We start from the raw sequence: 17,301 nt of genomic DNA, 5'->3' as shown, positions 1-17,301 counted from the left end.
ACAGTTTGAAGAATCTATCCTTATTCACTTTCTCTATGCCCTTAAGGATTTTGAAGGTTTCTATCATGTCCCCTCTAAGTCTCCTCTTCTCTAGGGAGAACAGCCCCAGCATTTTTAACCTGTCGGCGTATGCAAAATTTTCCATACCTTTTATCAGTTTAGTCGCCCTCCTCTGCACTCCCTCGAGGATCGCCATGTCCTTCTTGAGGTACGGCGACCAGTATTGAACACAGTACTCCAGGTGCGGGCGCACCATTGCGCGATACAGCGGCATGATGACTTCCTTCGTCCTGGTTGTGATACCCTTTTTGATGATGCCCAGCATTCTGTTTGCTTTCTTTGAGGCTGTCGCACATTGCGCCGATGGTTTCAGTGATGTGTCGACCATCACCCCCAGGTCCCTTTCAAGGGTACTCACCCCTAGCAGTGTTCCCCCCATTTTGTAGCTGAACATCGGGTTCTTTTTCCCTACATGCATGACCTTGCATTTCTCTACGTTAAAACTCATTTGCCACTTTTTTGCCCAGTCTTCCAGTCTCGTTAGGTCTCTTTGCAGGTCTTCACAGTCTTCCGTGTTTCTAACCCTGCTGCAGAGTTTGGTGTCATCGGCAAATTTGATAACCTCACATTTTGTCCCCGCCTCCAGATCGTTGATAAATATATTGAACAGTAGAGGTCCCAGCACCGACCCCTGTGGAACTCCGCTCGTGACCCATTGCCAGTCTGAGTATTGGCCTTTCACTCCAACCCTCTGTTTCCTGCCTGCCAACCAGTGTTTGATCCATCGGTAGATATCCCCTTGCACCCCATGGTTCCACAGCTTTTTAAGTAGCCGCTCGTGAGGTACCTTGTCGAAGGCTTTTTGGAAGTCAAGGTAAATGATGTCTATGGATTCCCCCTTATCCATCTGGTTGTTTATTCCTCTGCAGGGTCGAGTTACGGGCCACAAAGTTCGAGTTATGGCGGCGTCTATAGCTTTCCTCAGATCAACTCCTATTGAGGAAATCTGCAAGGCTGCCACTTGGTCCTCAGTTCATACTTTCACTTCTCATTACTGTCTGGATACTTTATCCAGGAGGGATGGCCATTTTGGCCAATCTGTTTTGCAAAATCTTTTTTCTTAAACTTCCAACACTCCCTCCATCCCATTTTGCTTAGCTTGGAGGTCACCCATGTGTGAGAATATGCTGCCTGCTTGTCCTGAGATAAAGCACAGTTACTTACTGTAACAGTTGTTATCCAGGGACAGCAGGCAGATATTCTCACAACCCTCCCACCTCCCCTGGTTGGCTTCTTAGCTAGGTATCTGAACTGAGGATCCTCACAGGAGATGCGCCCCCTAGTTTGGGCGGGAAGGCACGCGCGCATGCGCGGTGCAGTACTCGAAAGTTCAAAGATCTTCAAGCAAGTTTGCTTTCGAGGCTGTCCGCTGAGGGGCTCCGTCGGTGACGTCACCCATGTGTGAGAATATCTGCCTGCTGTCCCTGGATAACAACTGTTATGGTAAGTAACTGTGCTATATTCCCCTACGAGAAGATGACTTGATTAATATCACCCTATATACAGTCAGTTCCTTTGCTGATAACTACTCTCTAGTACTTTGTTTCCAGCAGATGGTAGGTACAGACCTGTGCAGCTTTATGAGTCCCAGCTGGTTTAAAATGAATCTGAGGACTAGACCTCCAGGAGCAACAGACATAAATGTCCTAGTGCAATAGGTGTGTCATTCTGGACGGATGGGTTATATCCCTGTGCACGTATGCCATGCAGAAGGAATCCACTCCAGTTTTTTAATCCCTCCTACTTCACAGAGGGTTCTGCTGCCCCCTATGGTTTTTTTCCTTCTGCACACGAGTTAGAAGCTTGAATTTACCTGGCCCTTAACAGAGTGGTTTGTGGATTCCCCAATGGGGTGACCAGAAAAAGCAGTCGGGGTAGAGGCCCTAGTACAAAGGTTATTGGATAGAGCCTGTGCTGGCTGAAGATTCTGAATGTGCTAGATACTGCATATACTTCATCATGCCAAAGAGAGGCTCAGACAGTTGGAGACCAATTCTGAATCTTAAGTCAATGCAGTGCTCAAAGTTTCATGCTTTCGCATGGATACAGTTTGATCTGTCAATAGCGGCAGTTGCTCCAGGAGAGTTCTAGCCTCACTGGATTTGACAGAGGCCTATCTGTATATTCCATATCTCCAAACCACAGAGCCATTACCAGTTGTTGGCCCTTCCCTTTGACTGGTGATTGCACCTCGCACGTTCAGCATGGTGATGGTAGTAGTGGCTGCCTATCTGTGCAAGATGGGCTTACAAGTTCATCACATTTTAGGATGAAAACTATGTAAGAATGTGAAAGACTAGAAGCAGTACTGAAGTATGGCTGCTAAAGAAGGGCACTGATGAGCTGTCAAGTTCACATCTTCCATCCACTGAGGATGTTCTTAGATTGATGTACTTACACGCTGACAAAAAGGCTGTTTTGAAAGAGGCAGCTCATCTGGCCATGTTCAAGGTCTTGAAAATTTGGCAGCATGCAAGAATATGACCTTAATTCGCATATGTTCTATGGTGAATATGAGATTATAAAAAAGAACCGGCACAGATGCAACGAACGTGATCTGGTGAATCAAGAAGTCTCTTCAAATTTTTGATGTTGCTACCAGTGATACATTAGTTACAATGAAAATTGAAGAAAACTGACAATTTCTAATTATGCAGAGCCAAGATGTTATATTTATGCAGCATGGTCGGCATTGACACTACTTGCAAAGGAGGAAGATAGAGTATGAGAAGGATGATTTAAGTTTCAAGTTTATTAGGGTTTTCATATACCGCCTATCAAGATTTTCTAAGCGGTTTTATAATCAGGTACTCAAGCATTTTCCCTATCTATCCTGGTAGGCTCACAATCTAAACGTACCTGGGGCTATGCTACCTGGGGCTAAGTGACTCGCCCAGGGTCACAAGGAGCAGCGTGGGGTTTGAACCCACAACCCCATGGTGCTGAAATTGTAGCTCCAACCATTGCACCACACATTCCTGCGCCAAATAGAGGCAGAAAATGTCATTGTCAGTAGTTCTAAACAGCCAACTGCTACTTCTCTCCCGCTGAGTAGTTGATTTTTTTGATTCCAATAATGTTGCTGAAGTTGACTGACAGTTGTTCAAATTCAGATGCTGATTTTGAAGTCTGCAGAACCTTTTGTTCTAGTTCTTGGTCAAAATGGCCAAAGGTGAATATCCTTGTACATCCTGAAGTTGCCAGTTTGTTAGATTGTGTTAATTTGCCAGACAGGGGGACCACATTTGTCATTGGTCAACGCACTTGGCAATGATGTAAATGAAATGACATTGTTGAGATGCTCACTCCAACTTTCACAGTGCAAGAACTAAACTAAACTAAACCTTAAGTTTATATACCGCGTCATCTTCACAGAAGTGGAGCTCGACACGGTTTACAGGAATTAAAAGCAAAGAAAGGAGCTCCAATGGAAGGAAGGAGGGCTAGGTAAACAGGAAGGGGAGGGGGAACTTATATTTTGGAGAAAAGCCAGGTTTTCAGATGTTTTCTGAAGTGTTGTAGGGAGGTCGAACTCCGAAGATGGGCAGTAAAGCTGTTCCATAGTTCAGTGATCCTGAAGAGGAGGGACGTTCCAAGTTTTCCTGTGTGGGAAATGCCATTTAGAGAAGGGAAGGATAGTTTGAATTTCTGAGAGGATCTGGTGGAATGAGTACTCGAGAGCCAAGATAGAGGAAAGAGGGGAGGAAGGATGCCGTGAAGAGATTTGAAGGTAAGACAGGCGCATTTGTAGCGAACCCTGAGGAAGACTGGGAGCCAGTGAAGCTTAGACAGAAGAACCATGAAAATGCAGCCAGTATGAAGGATGAATTCCTTAATGAAACAAAAACTTCATTACTGGGGAGAGTGTGGCGCAGTGGTTAAAGCTACAGCCTCAGAACCCTGAGGTTGTGGGTTCAAACCCACGCTGCTCCTTGTGACCCTGGGCAAGTCACTTAATCCCCCCATTGCCCCAGGTACGATAGATAGATTTGTGAGCCCACCGGGATAGAGAGGGGAAACTGCTTGAGCCTGAATAAATGCATGTAAACCGTTCTGAGCTCCCCTAGTAGAACGGTATAGAAAATTGAATAAATAAATCAAAAAATACTGCTGCATTGGTATGGTAAACTCCCTCTTTGACATTACTGGAAGTAAAGAAATGGTTGACAGAATTGCAGTACTTGCCACTGGCAACAGAGAAGAGAGGTTACACGGAGTTCCAGAAATTGATCATGGAACTGGCAAACGGCAAACTGAAGCCTGTTTCAAAGTACTGGATGAATGGAGTTCAGAGATGAGTCCGGGAGACATGATCGAGACGTTCAAGTATCTTACGGGCCGCATCGAGGCGGAGGAAGATATCTTCTTTTTCAAGGGTCCCACGACAACAAGAGGGCATCCGTGGAAAATCAGGGGCGGGAAACTACGAGGTGACACCAGGAAATTCTTTTTCACTGAAAGAGTGGTTGATCGCTGGAATAGTCTTCCACTACAGGTGATTGAGGCCAGCAGCGTTCCTGATTTTAAGGCCAAATGGGATCGGCACATGGGATCTATTCACAGGGCAAAGGTAGGGGAGGGACATTAGGGTGGGCAGACTAGATGGGCCTTGGCCCTTATCTGCCGTCTATTTCTATGTTTCTATGTTAATCTGCAAGTTTGATGAAGCATCTCGACTGGCCTTGCACTTGGTCCCATCAGCCTGGAGTCATATATAACAAAGATAACTTACCATAAGTCTTATTTGGTGTTCTTGACATAAATGAACAAGAAAAGGCTCAACAATTTCTGGTTAAAGATCTTGCAAACTGGAGAGCTGATCCAAACAACCAGTATTTGAAACAGCATCAATGACAGTAGTCAACGACTCTGCTGAAAGAGCGATTGCCTTGATGCAACAGTATAATTCAAGTCTTACAAAGAATGAGGAGCAGAATCAGCTCCTCCTTCGCCTTGTTGCTCAGCACAGAAAGACCTATCCAACTTGCTCCAAAGCCACTCTGATGAATACTGACCGAATGCAAGACTTCACCTATTTCTCCTTATCACATCACACTTACTCTTGCATAAATTTATGGCTGGGAGATGGGGATATTTTACATTCTATACTTTCAGTGTCTTTATAATCCCTTACCTGGTCCAACCATGTGCTAGTTCTTTTAGTGATGTCCACTCCTTTGACCTCTTTGGAGAATATTCAGGCGGACTTCCTCAGTCATCACGTGCTAGATCTCGGAGAGTGGTGTCTTAAGCCCTGTGGCCTTTCAGTTGATAGTGCAGTCTTCAGTTGATAGTGCATTCTTGGGGTCAGCCCCTGATGGACCTGATGGCCACGAGTGTCAATGCCAAAATGCCCCGCTTCTTCAGTCGTCACAGAGACTGACTGGCCGAGGGTCTGGATGCTCTGGTTCAACCATGGCCAACGGAGGGGCTGTTGTATGTGTTCCCTCCGTGACCATTAGTGGGCAGAGTTCTTCTTCGCATCATTCTCCTTCCGGGTCTCGTGGTTCTGGTGGCTCTGGATTGGCCTCGACGCCCATGATACATGGATCTGGTGAGGCATCTGGTGGCAGATCCTCTTCCTCTACCTCTCTTGGATGACCTTCTGATGCAGGGTCCCATTCCAGTGTTCGATCTGGGTCCCTTCTATCTTACGGTTTGGCTCTTGAAAGGGGTCACCTAGGTAAGAAGGGATATTCAGATAAGGTAATCTCCACCCTCTTGGGGTCTCAGAGACTTTCCACATCTCGGGCTTATGTGCGGGTGTGGCGTATCTTTGTCGAGTGGTGTGAGTGGTCTCTTTTCGCGCTTCTCTGCCTAACATCTTGGAGTTCTTGCATGATGGTATAGACAGGGGCCTGGCTTGGTCATCTCTCTGGGTTCAGCTTTCGGCCTTGTTAGCCTTTCGTGGGTTGTTGAAAGATCAGTGTTTGTCTGCCATTCCGGATGTGATTCACTTCTTGCGGGTGGCCAAATTGCTCAAGCCTCCCATACAACCTTCTGTTCCATCATGGGATATGAATCTGGTTCTGTCAGTTCTAGTGCGCCCTCCTTTTGAACCTTAACTCTTAAAACGGTCTTCTTGGTGGCCATTACTTCTGCTAGACATGTTTCTGAGTTGCAGACTTTCTCTTGTAGGGCTCCCTTCTTGGAGTTTTCTAGGGAGCGGGTTGTCTTGAGGCCTGTTCCTTCCTTTCTGCCAAAGGTAGTTTCTCCTTTTCCTGTCAATCAGGCAGTGGTCCTCCTGTTGTTGGGTAGTTGGGAGGGATCTGAGCAGAAGCAGTTGTGCAAGTTAGATGTCGGTCGGGTTTTTTGCTCTTATGTGCTGAGGACCCAGGAGATCAGGAACTCAGATCATCCCTTTGTCCTTCGAACAGGTCCTTGTAAGGGGGATGGCGCTTCTAAGGCTACTGTTGAGCACAGAAGCCCATTCCAGAATTTCTTACGACTCATTCCACTAGGGGTCAGACGGCGTCCTGGACTGCGTCTTTGCTAGTGCCTCCAGTGGCCATTTATAAGGCTACGGTTTGGTCTTCCTTGCATTCTTTTGTCAGACACTACTGGGTGAACTTTCAGGTGTGTCGGGACGTGGTGGTCGGTGAGCATGTTCTGGTGTCGGCCCTTCAGGGGTCCTACCCATAATGGGGAATGCTTTGGTACATCCCGCTTGTAAGATTTCCTATACCGGTTTGGAGAGTGCTAAAGAAGGAGAAATTAGGTTCTTACCTGCTAATTTACTTTCTTTTAGCTTCTCCAGACAGGTATAGGACCCCACCCTGTCTATTGTTATGTTATTGTGGCTGTTGTGCGGGCAGATTTTGGGTTTTTTTCTACGGGTTCTAGTATTTTTCTATGGCCGGGGAGAATTGAACAGCAGCTGTGGCTCGACTTGCATAGCTGTTAAGCTATGGGGACCTTTTCTTTCTGGGATTTCTCCTCTGCATTTTCCAACAGTATTTGGGTATGTTAATTATTACTCTTGTTCGGAGTATTGTTTATTTCTTTTTCAAGTTCTTAGTTCTGTTTGGCTTTTCGGCAGACTGATAGGAATAGGGGAAGATACCTCTTATGTACGATTCCACAATTTTGTTTGTCTCCACCTGCTGGTCATGATGAGATATATACCCGCTTGTAAGATTTCCTATACCGGTCTGGAGAAGCTAAAAGAAAGTAAATTAGCAGGTAAGAACCTAATTTCTCCTTGTCCTGGTCTGGCAGGAAACGATGAATGAAAAGTAAGATTAAATTTTTCTTTGTCATTTTGTCTCTTATCTTTTGACTTTAAGCTATCTTTCTTTTTTTTTTTTTTTACTGCAACCTTCCATGTTGCAGCCAAGTTTGCTTTGAATTCTGCTCTTTTTCTTCCGTGCTGCAGGTAGGAATTGAGTTAACTGCACTCTTTCTATGTTCCCCCATAGGTTGTCCGAACCAATCAGTGTGCAGGAGAGTTTGTCATCACCTTCCCTCGTGCCTATCACAGTGGCTTCAACCAGGGTTACAATTTTGCCGAGGCTGTCAATTTTTGTACTGCAGATTGGGTGAGTGTTTATATGTGCTTTGAGACCTCTGCTGCTTTTCTTCTCATGTGAGGCTCCTAACTTTTGATTCTTATTTGTAGCTGACAGCTGGGCGGCAGTGCATTGAGCATTATCGGCGTTTGCGCAGGTACTGTGTCTTCTCGCATGAGGAGCTTATCTGTAAGATGGCTGCCTGCCCTGAGAAGCTGGACCTGAATCTGGCAGCGGCCGTGCACAAGGAGATGTTCGTTATCGTTCAGGAAGAACGCCGACTGCGGAAGGCCCTGCTTGAAAAGGTGAAGTTTCCTTAAGATAGAAGGAGCTAGCAGACAATATATGTTGGGCTAATAAGAGAGAGTTGTCTGGAGAGACTTGAGTTGGGTGAGTAGATGAGACTGTAGTGAGCCTTAAAGCTTGTGTTCAAATTTATATATGTCATTATCCCAGGACAAGCAGGCAGCATATTCTCAACAGGTGAGTGATGTCACCAACGGAGCCCCGCAGCGGACAGCCTCGCAAGCAGACTTGCTTGAAGATCTTTATAAGTGCTTACGAGTGCTGCACTGCGCATGCGCGAGTGCCTTCCCGCCCGAGTCAGGGCACGCGTCTCATAGAAACATAGAAGATGACGGCAGAAAAGGGCTACAGCCCATCAAGTCTGCCCACTCTGCTTACCCACCCCCTGTCTATGCCCTAATGACCCAATTTCCTTATCTTGACCCTCGTAGGGATCCCAGGGATCTCCTGTGAAGTACCTCAGTTCAATGTTTTCCGCAGAGCGGAGAAGTCTTCACTGCATCTTTTCATTGCCTTCTTGCACTGCGGCTTTGTTATTTTCTTTAGTTGCTGTGCCCGCGCGTCTTGTATCTTTTTTGCTTTTAAAAGAAACCCAAAACAACTCTCTTTCTCCCTCCCTTTTTCGGCCGGCGGCCTTTGGGCCTAAGCCAGGTAGCAAAACCTCGTTCCTTCACGGGTTACACTTTTTTCTATGTCCCAGTCCTTTATCGGTTTTAAAAAGTGTAGCCAGTGCGGCCAGGTTATTTCAATCACCGACCCTCATTGTTGGTGTATTGTTTCCCTGGATCCCGAACATTGTCCCGACACTTGAGCACTTCGCAGACGCCGTGCTAAAATTCTTCAACTATTTGGCACTATGGAGCAATCTGCTGAGAGGGCCTCGACATCGACTTCAGGGACAGCCTCAACTTCCAAGACCTCGACCCCCGTGGTGGCTTTGACTAAGACCTCAGCCTCGACAACTTCGACCTCGAAGTCCTCGGCTGCGGTCCCTTCTAAACCTTCATCTATGGGTAAGTCTCCTTCAGGTACCCTTCCTAAGAAGCCTCCAGAGTCTCAGGCATCCCAGGCCATGCCCACGGTCCTGCCAGCCTCTTCGAGACCTCCACCTAAGAGTGCCTCCAAACATAGGGAATACTCATCCTCGAGTTCGCCCTCTTTGGAGCATACTGCTGCACCTTCGAGACCTGATCCTTTCGTCTCGGTGCCTATGTTCGAGGACATATTGAAAGCCATTTTGACCTCTCAGATTTCCTCGGTCCTGCTCAACTTTTCCTGGCCTCGACCCTGCTTCCTATGAGCCATCCTGAGCCTCCTGTCGAAGCACCTCAAGGCAAGTCTCGAAAATCTAGTCAAAGAGAAATTTCAGATGCTTTCTTTACCAACTTTCTATCCCCTGATGGATCAAGGGGATTGGTTATGCTCTCTGGACCTCAAAGAGGCTTACACTCATATCCTGATTCATCCAGCCTCTCACAGATATTTAAGATTTCGGGTGGGGAATCTTCATCTCCAATACAGAGTTCTTCCTTTCGGACTTGCCTCATCCCCCAGAGTATTCATGAAGTGTCTGGTGGTGGTGGCTGCAGCCCTCCATACCCAGGGTCTTCAAGTTTTTCCATATCTGGATGACTGGCTCATCAAAGCTCCCTCTCAGCAAGGGGTTATTGCAGCGAACTGACAGACTATTATGTTTCTCCAATTTCTGGGGTTTGAAATCAATTTTCCAAAATCCCAGTTGCACCCTTCTCAAACTCTTCAGTTCATCGGGGCCGTTCTGGACACTGGCTCCGAGCGTTCCTGCCTCAACCACGCCAAGATGCTCTTATTTGCCTTTGCCATCAAGTGTCTCCTCTCGCATCAATTTCAGCGAGACAAATGATGATTCTACTCGGTCACATGGCCTTTACAGTTCACATGACTCCTTTTGCCAGACTTCACCTTTGCATACATCAGTGGACCCTGGCATCTCAGTGGCAGCAAGTTATCGACCCACTCTCTCAACACATTAGTTACTCCTTTGTTGAGACAGTCTCTCCACTGGTGGATGCTCTCTTCCAATCTTTTCAGAGATTTGCTTTTCCACACTCTTTCTCATCAGGAGGTTCTCACAGCAGACTCATCAACCTATGCATGGGGAGCCCATCTTGACGGTCTCCGTACAGAAGACCATTGGTCTCCCGCAGACTGTCTCTGTCACATCAATATGTTGGAATTCAGAACGATTTTCAATGCTCTCAAAGCTTTTCAACATCATTTTCACGACAAAGTAGTCCTTGTCCGGACGGACAACCAAGTCGCCATGTACTATGTCAATAAACAGGAGGCACAGGATCTCTCGCTCCCTTTGTCAAGAAGCTCTGAAGTTGTGGGATTGAGCAGAGCATCACAACATCTTTCTCATACATTCAAGGTCAAGAAAACTGGCAGACAAATGTGTCGTCTTCTACAACCTCACGAATGGACACTCAGTTTCTCGCCTCTACATCATGTGTTTGCTCAAAGGGGGACTCCTCAAATAGACCTGTTTGCGTCTCCCCTCAACCACAAGCTGCCTCAATTCTGCTTCAGGATATACACTCCTTATCGCCTTGAGACAGATGTGTTCCTTCTGGAATGGACAGATTGGTTTCTCTATGCCTTCCCTCCATTCCCTCTGATTCTCAAGACAGACCATGCCACCATGATTCTGATAGCTCCTCGGTGGCCCAGACAACCGTGGTACTCCCTTCTACTTCAACTCAGCACCAGGGAGTCTCTGCTTCTACCAGTTTTTCCCTCTCTGCTTACGCAGAGTCGGGGGTCCTTGCTTCATCCCAACCTGCAGTCTCTACACTTAACAGCTTGGTACCTTTCAACCTAACTGCTTCTCTACAGTTTTCTCAGTCTGTACAGGACATCTTGGAGGCTTCTAGAAAGCCGTCCACTAGGCAGTGTTATGACCAGAATTGGACTAGATTTTCTGCTTGGTGTACTACTCGTCACATGGAGCCAAAGTCTACCTCCTTGTCTTCAGTTTTGGATTATTTACTTCACTTATTGCACTCTGGCCTCAAGTCCACATCTATCCGAATTCATCTCAGTGCGAATGCTGCTTTCCATCAGCCTCTTGATGGGAAACCCCTGTCTGCACATCCTGTGGTTTCCCGCTTCATGAAAGGACTTTTCAATGTTAACCCACCACTCAAATCACCTCTAGTGGTCTGGGATCTCAATGTCGTCCTGGCTCAATTGATGAAGCCTCCATTTGAACCAATTGATAAGGCTCATCTCAAGTATCTCACTTGGAAAGTGATATTCCTCTTTGCCCTCACGTCTGCTCGAAGAGTCAGTGAGTTACAAGCTTTAGTTGCGGATCCACCCTTCACAGTTTTCCATCATGACAAGGTGGTCCTTTGTACTCGTCATAAATTCTTACCTAAAGTTGTTTCAGAATTTCATATTAATCAATCTATTGTTCTTACAGTATTTTTTTCAAAGCCTCATTCTCACCCTGGAGAAATAGCGCTTCATACTTTGGACTTTAAATGTGCCCTGGCGTTCTACTTGCAACGTACTCAATCTCACAGAATAGCCCCACCACTTTTCATCTCCTTTGATCCAAATAAGTTGGGGCATCCTGTGTCGAAGCGATCCATATCCAACTGGATGGCTGCTTGTATCTCTTTCTGCTAAGTTTAGGCTAGTCTCCCTCTGCAGGGTCGAGTCAAGGGCCACAGAGTTAGAGCAATGGCGGTGTCTGTAGCTTTCCTCAGATCAACTCCTATTGAGGAAATCTGCAAGGCTGCCACTTGGTCCTCGGTTCATACATTCACCTCTCATTATTGTCTGGATACTTTCTCTAGAAGGGATGGCCATTTTGGCCAGTCAGTTTTGCAAAATTTGTTTTCCTAAATTGCCAACACTCCCTCCATCCCATTATGCTTAGCTTGGAGGTCACCCACCTGTTGAGAATATGCTGCCTGCCTTGTCCTGGGATAAGCCTTCAAAAAATGGCTATTAAGATTCAATGTTAAATTTCAGCCCTAGTCACTCAAACATAAATAACAGTCCAATAAATTAGACCCAGGCTAAAGACACCTTCACCATTCATTTAAGGTTACTAAAAGGTAGCCTCAGCCCCACCACTCCACCGCTAAATCAATGTTTCATTGCGGGAAGAATTACGTGAGAACTCATCACTGGTTGCCTCTAACAAAATTTTTTATGCCAAAAATTAGTTATATCAAAAAGTCTTCATGTACCTCAATAATAATAATAAATATTCAATGCTTTAAAGCGTCATTGTACTTAGCTTGTTTTTATCAGCCAACGTCCGGGAGTAGAACCCGACATGCATGTTTTGCACTACAAGAGTGCTGTATCAAGGGTCTCCCTGTAATATATAAGAGAAAGGGGCTAAAGCTAAGTACAATGATGCTTTAAAGCATTGAATATTTATTATTATTATTGAGGTACATGAAGACTTTTTGATATAACTAATTTTTGGCATAAAAAATTTTGTTAGAGGCAGCCAGTGATGAGTTCTCACGTAATTCTTCCCGCAATGAAACATTGATTTAGCGGTGGAGTGGTGAGGCTGAGGCTACCTTTTAGTAACCTTAAATGAATGGTGAAGGTGTCTTTAGCCTGGGTCTAATTTATTGGACTGTTGTCCTGGGATAAAGCACAGTTACTTACCGTAACAGTTGTTATCCAGGGACAGCAGGCAGATATTATCACAACACACCCTCCTTCCCTGGTTGGCTTCTTAGCTAGCTATCTGAACTGATATACCTCACAGGAGACGCACGCCCTGACTCGGGCGGGAAGGCACTCGCGCATGCGCAGTGCAGCACTAGTAAGCTCTTATAAAGATCTTCAAGCAAGTCTGCTTGCGAGGCTGTCTGCTGCGGGGCTCTGTTGGTGACGTCACCCGCCTGTTGAGAATATCTGCCTGCTGTCCCTGGATAACAACTGTTATGGTAAGTAACTGTGCTTTCTGGACTATAGGATATTCTCCCCATGCCCCCAAACCATGCAGAAGGAATCCACTCCAGATTTTCAACACCGTCTCCTTCAGAGGGCTCTGCTGCACCCCTCTTTAGTTTTTCCTTCTATATGTGAGCTAGAAAGTGTCTTTCTAATCTGTTCTGTATTTCTTGATTTATTTTTGGTATTTTTCACAATCAGGGTTTTTTGGGGTTTGTTTTTTTTTCTTTCAGCTTTCAGCGCAACAGGGAGCGGGACTGCAGAAGACAAACGTGAATAGGGATGGAGGAGTAATAGACCCTGATCGATTTTCAGAGAGTTGTGCTCATGAAGAGCTAGCTAAAATAAAGGTAGACAAAGCAATAGGGCCGGATGGTGTACATTCGTGGTGTACATCCTAGGATGCTGAAGGAACTTAGGGAAGTTCTGGTAGCTTCGCTGACTGATCTTTTCAATGAGTCTTTAGAGTCAGGAATGGTACCGGAGGACTGGTGAAGGGCGGATGTGGTCCCTCTCCATAAAAGTGGAAGTAAGGAAGAAGTAGGGAATTACAGGCCAGTAAGTCTGACTTCTGTGGTAAGCAAATTAATGGAAACACTTAAAACAGAGAATGATGAAGTTTCTGTAATCCTGTGGATTACAGGACCAGAGGCAACATGGATTCACTAGAGGTAGGTCTTGTCAGACAAATCTGATCAATTTATTTAACTGGGTGACCACAGAATTGGATAAAGGATGTGCGCTAGATGTGGTGTATGTAGTTTTTAGCAAAGCCTTTGACAGTATTCCACAGAGACATCTAATAAATAAACTGAGTGCCCTCGGGATGGGTCCCAAAGTGACTGGTTGGGTCAGGAACAGGTTGAGTGGAAGGCAGTAGAGGGTAGTTGATCAATGAAGATTGCTCTGAGGAAAGGGATGTTACCAGTGGTGTGCCTCAAGGTTCTGTTCTTGGGCCTGTTCTTGTTTAACATTTTTATAAACAATATTGCTGAAAGGTTGTTGGGTAAGATTTGCCTCTTTGTGGATGATACCAAAATGTGCAATAGAGTAGATACGCCAGATGGTGTGAATAACAATGAAGAAAGACCTAGCGAAGCTTGAAGAATGGTCTGAAATTTGGCAGCTAAAATTTAATTCTAAGAAATGCAAGGTCATGCATTTGGGCTGCAAAAACTCGAGGGAACAGTATAGATTAGGGAGTGAAGAGCTTATGTGCATGACAGAAGAGTGGGACTTGGTGTGATTGTGTGTGATGATCTTAAGGTGACCAAACAGATTGAAGGTGATGGCGAAAGCTAGAAGGATGCTAGGTTGCATTGGGAGAGGTATGGCTAGTAGGAAATAGGTAGTGATGCCCCGGTATAAGAATATTGTGTACAATTCTGGAGGCCGCACCTTCAAAAAGATATAAAAAGGATGGAGTCGGTCCAGAGGAAGGCTACTAAAATTGTATGGTCATCATCATCAGGCATATGGGGACAGACTTAAAGATCTCAATCTGTGTACTTTGGAGGAAAGGCAGGGGAGGGGAGATATGCTAGGCATTTAAATACCTACATAATGTAAATGCGCATGAGTCGAGTCTCTTTAATTTGAAAAGAAACTCTGCAATGAAAGGGCATAGGATGAACTTAAGAGGTGATGGGCTCCGGAGTAATCTAAGGAAATACTTTTTTCTATAGCACTCTCCAGACCAGTAGAGGTTAATCTTTACGAATGGGTATATATCCAATCATGACCAGCAGGTAGAGACTGAAAACAAAACTGTGGAATAGTATATAATATATTCCCTTCTCTATTCTCATCAGTCTTCTTTCAGTCTCAAGCAGGTGTTGAGTGATCTGTACCCATCTCCCTTGGTAGGGCTGTTGGAATTTGTTTAGGGGGTTTCTAGTCCCTGTTTTTGGCCGGACAAAGCTTGGGTGGGCCCTGTTTGGGGGTCCGACCGACCGCGAGGGTGTCAAACCCGACGGGTCTCGAGCGGGGTCCCTCCCCCCACTTCCTCCACCTCCCCACATTTTTTTTAGAGGAGCCTCAGCAATAAGCCTTGCCCCCTAAATCAAGCAAGGCGTATTGCTTTGAGAGCCTGTGGAGTCTGTTCTAAAAAAAAAAAAATCCTGAGTTAGTGCCGGTCTGCGGGGTCACTTCCCTGTCAGTTTACTGTATTTTACTGTATTTTTGCACTAACCAGCACTTTTTCTCCTAGCTAGGCCGCGTATGGAGCAATTGTGCCCTTCTCCAGGGGAGTGTGACACAATTTGGTCCAGCCGTGAGGCACTCGCGGCCGTCCTGAACTTGGCGGTTTGGGCCGGTGTGGTCATGGAGCTCTGTCGGCAGCGGCTGCAGGCATCCAGAGCTCCCTGGCCTTAGTGCCTCATGAGCCGGCTGAAGGCAGTGAGGCAGCCCGGTCTGCTCTCACTACCTCCGGAGAGATTCCCCGAACCGCCGACAGGGGAAAAAGGATTCTCTCTCAGCTGATTTTTCAACAGCTGATGCCGGCTTGCCTGCTTTAGCGTCTGGGACAGTTTAGGTTTCCCAGCCGCTACAGGCCCTGGAGGGGTTATTTTTGGCGGGATCTTTGCCATTTTGACAGACAGTTCCCTCCATTTTGTCTGCAACCTCAGGTGATCTTCCCCCTGTATTGCAAACACAGGGGCAGGTTTCAGTAGGGATCAGCCCCGTGGTTTTTTCAGTTGATAGTGCAGGCTTGGGGTCAGCCCCTGATGGACCTGATGGCCACGAGTGACAACACCAAGGTGTCAACGCAGGGACGGACTTGCTGAGGGTCTGGATGTTCTGGTTCAATCATGGCCAACAGAGGGGCTGTTGTGCGTGTTCCCTCCATGGCAATTATTGGACAAAGTTCTTCTCCTCAGTGTTCACCATCCGGATCTGGTGGTTCTGGTGGCGGATCCTCTGCCTCTCTTGGACGACCTTCTGACGCAGGGTCCCATTCCCATGTTTGACCCATCTCCCTTCTGTCTTACGGCTTGGGTCTTGAAAGGGGTCGCTTTGGTAAGAAGGGGTATTCAGATAAGGTGATCTCTACACTCTTGGGGTCCCGGAGGCTTTCTGCCTCTCAGGCTTATGTATGGGTTTGGCGCCTCTTTGAGAGGTGGGGCCAAGTGCAGGGAGTGGTCTCTTTTCACGCTTCCCTGCCTAACATCCTAGAGTTCTTGCAAGATGGCCTGGATAGAGGCCTGGCTTGGTCTTCTCTCCAGGTTCAGCTTGCGGCCTTGACAGCTTTTCAGGGGTTAGTGATAGGTCAGCGTTTGACATCCATTCCTGCTGTGATTCGCTTTTTGGGGGCGGCCAAGTCGCTCAGGCCTCCCGCGCGGCCCTCTGTTCCCTCTTGGAATCTCAATCTGATTCTGTCTGTTCTGATGCACCCGCCCTTCGAACCCTTGGGCAGCTGCTCTTTGAAGGATCTTACTCTGAAGGCGGTCTTTTTGGTGGACATTCTTCTGCTAGACGTGTTTCTGAGCTACAGGTTTTCTCTTGTAGGGCTCCCTTCTTGGAGTTTTCTAGGGAGCGGGTTGTCTTGAGGCCTGTTCCTTCTTTTTCTGCCGAAAGTAGTTTCTCCTTTTCATGTCAATCAATCTGTGGTCCTCCTGGTCTTGGGTAGTCGGGAGGGCTCTTCTGAGCAAAGACAGCTGTGCAAGTTAGATGTTGGTCGGGTCCTTCGCTCTTATGTGCAGCGGACCCAGGAAATCAGGAAATCCGATCATCTCTTTGTCCTTCTGGCGGGTCCTCGTTGGGGGCTGGCGCTTCTAAGGCTACTATTGCGTGCTAGATCAAGGAGACTATTGCTTCCGCTTATCTTCTGAGACAGAAGCCTGTTCCGGAGTTTCTCAAAGCTCATTCCACTTGGGGTCAGGCGGCTTCTTGGGCTGAGTCGTCGCTCGTGCCTCCAGTGGACATTTGTAAGGCTGCGGTTTGGTCTTCCTTGCATTCCTTTGTCAGACACTATCGGGTAAATGTTCAGGCGCATCAAGACACGGTGTTCGATGTGCGTGTTCTGGTGTCGGCCCTTCGGGGGTCCTGCCCGTGTGAGGGACTCCTTTGGCATGTCCCATTCGTAAAGATTAACCTCTACTGGTCTGGAGAGTGCTAAAGAAGGAGAAATTAGGTTCTTACCTGCTAATTTACTTTCTTTGAGCTTCTCTAGACCAGTAGAGGTCCCCACCCTGTCTGTTATTGTTGTGTTGGGGCTGTTGCACAGGCAGTTTTGTTTTTTGCTGCGGGTTCTAGTATTTTTCTAGGGCCGGGGAGAATTGATGAACAGCGGCTATGGCTCGACTGCCTTAGCTGGTGAGCTGTGGGGACATTTTCCTTCTGGTATTTCTCCTCTGCATTTTCCAACAGCATTTGGGTATGTTAGTTGTTACTCCTGTTCGGAGTATTTATTTCTGTGTCCAGTTCTTAGTTCTGCTTGGCTATTCGGCAGACTGAT

General features: G+C 46.6%; 1 protein-coding gene across 3 annotated transcripts in view; it reads left to right on the top strand.

Moving 5' to 3' along the window:
• The window catches only part of KDM5C (lysine demethylase 5C), a 261,961-nt gene that overhangs the window by 107,490 nt on the left and 137,170 nt on the right, over window positions 1-17,301 (top strand). For all 3 annotated transcript variants that reach the window (XM_033921375.1, XM_033921366.1, XM_033921383.1), the window contains 2 exons: window positions 7,479-7,598; window positions 7,679-7,873. In XM_033921375.1, the coding sequence (XP_033777266.1) occupies window positions 7,479-7,598; window positions 7,679-7,873 (315 nt within the window). The remainder of the gene's footprint in view (window positions 1-7,478; window positions 7,599-7,678; window positions 7,874-17,301) is intronic.

This window comes from Geotrypetes seraphini, chromosome 1 (genome assembly GCF_902459505.1).
Source record: "Geotrypetes seraphini chromosome 1, aGeoSer1.1, whole genome shotgun sequence".
Taxonomy (NCBI): Eukaryota; Metazoa; Chordata; class Amphibia; order Gymnophiona; family Dermophiidae; genus Geotrypetes; species Geotrypetes seraphini.
This window is presented reverse-complemented; position numbering and strand designations above follow the sequence as displayed.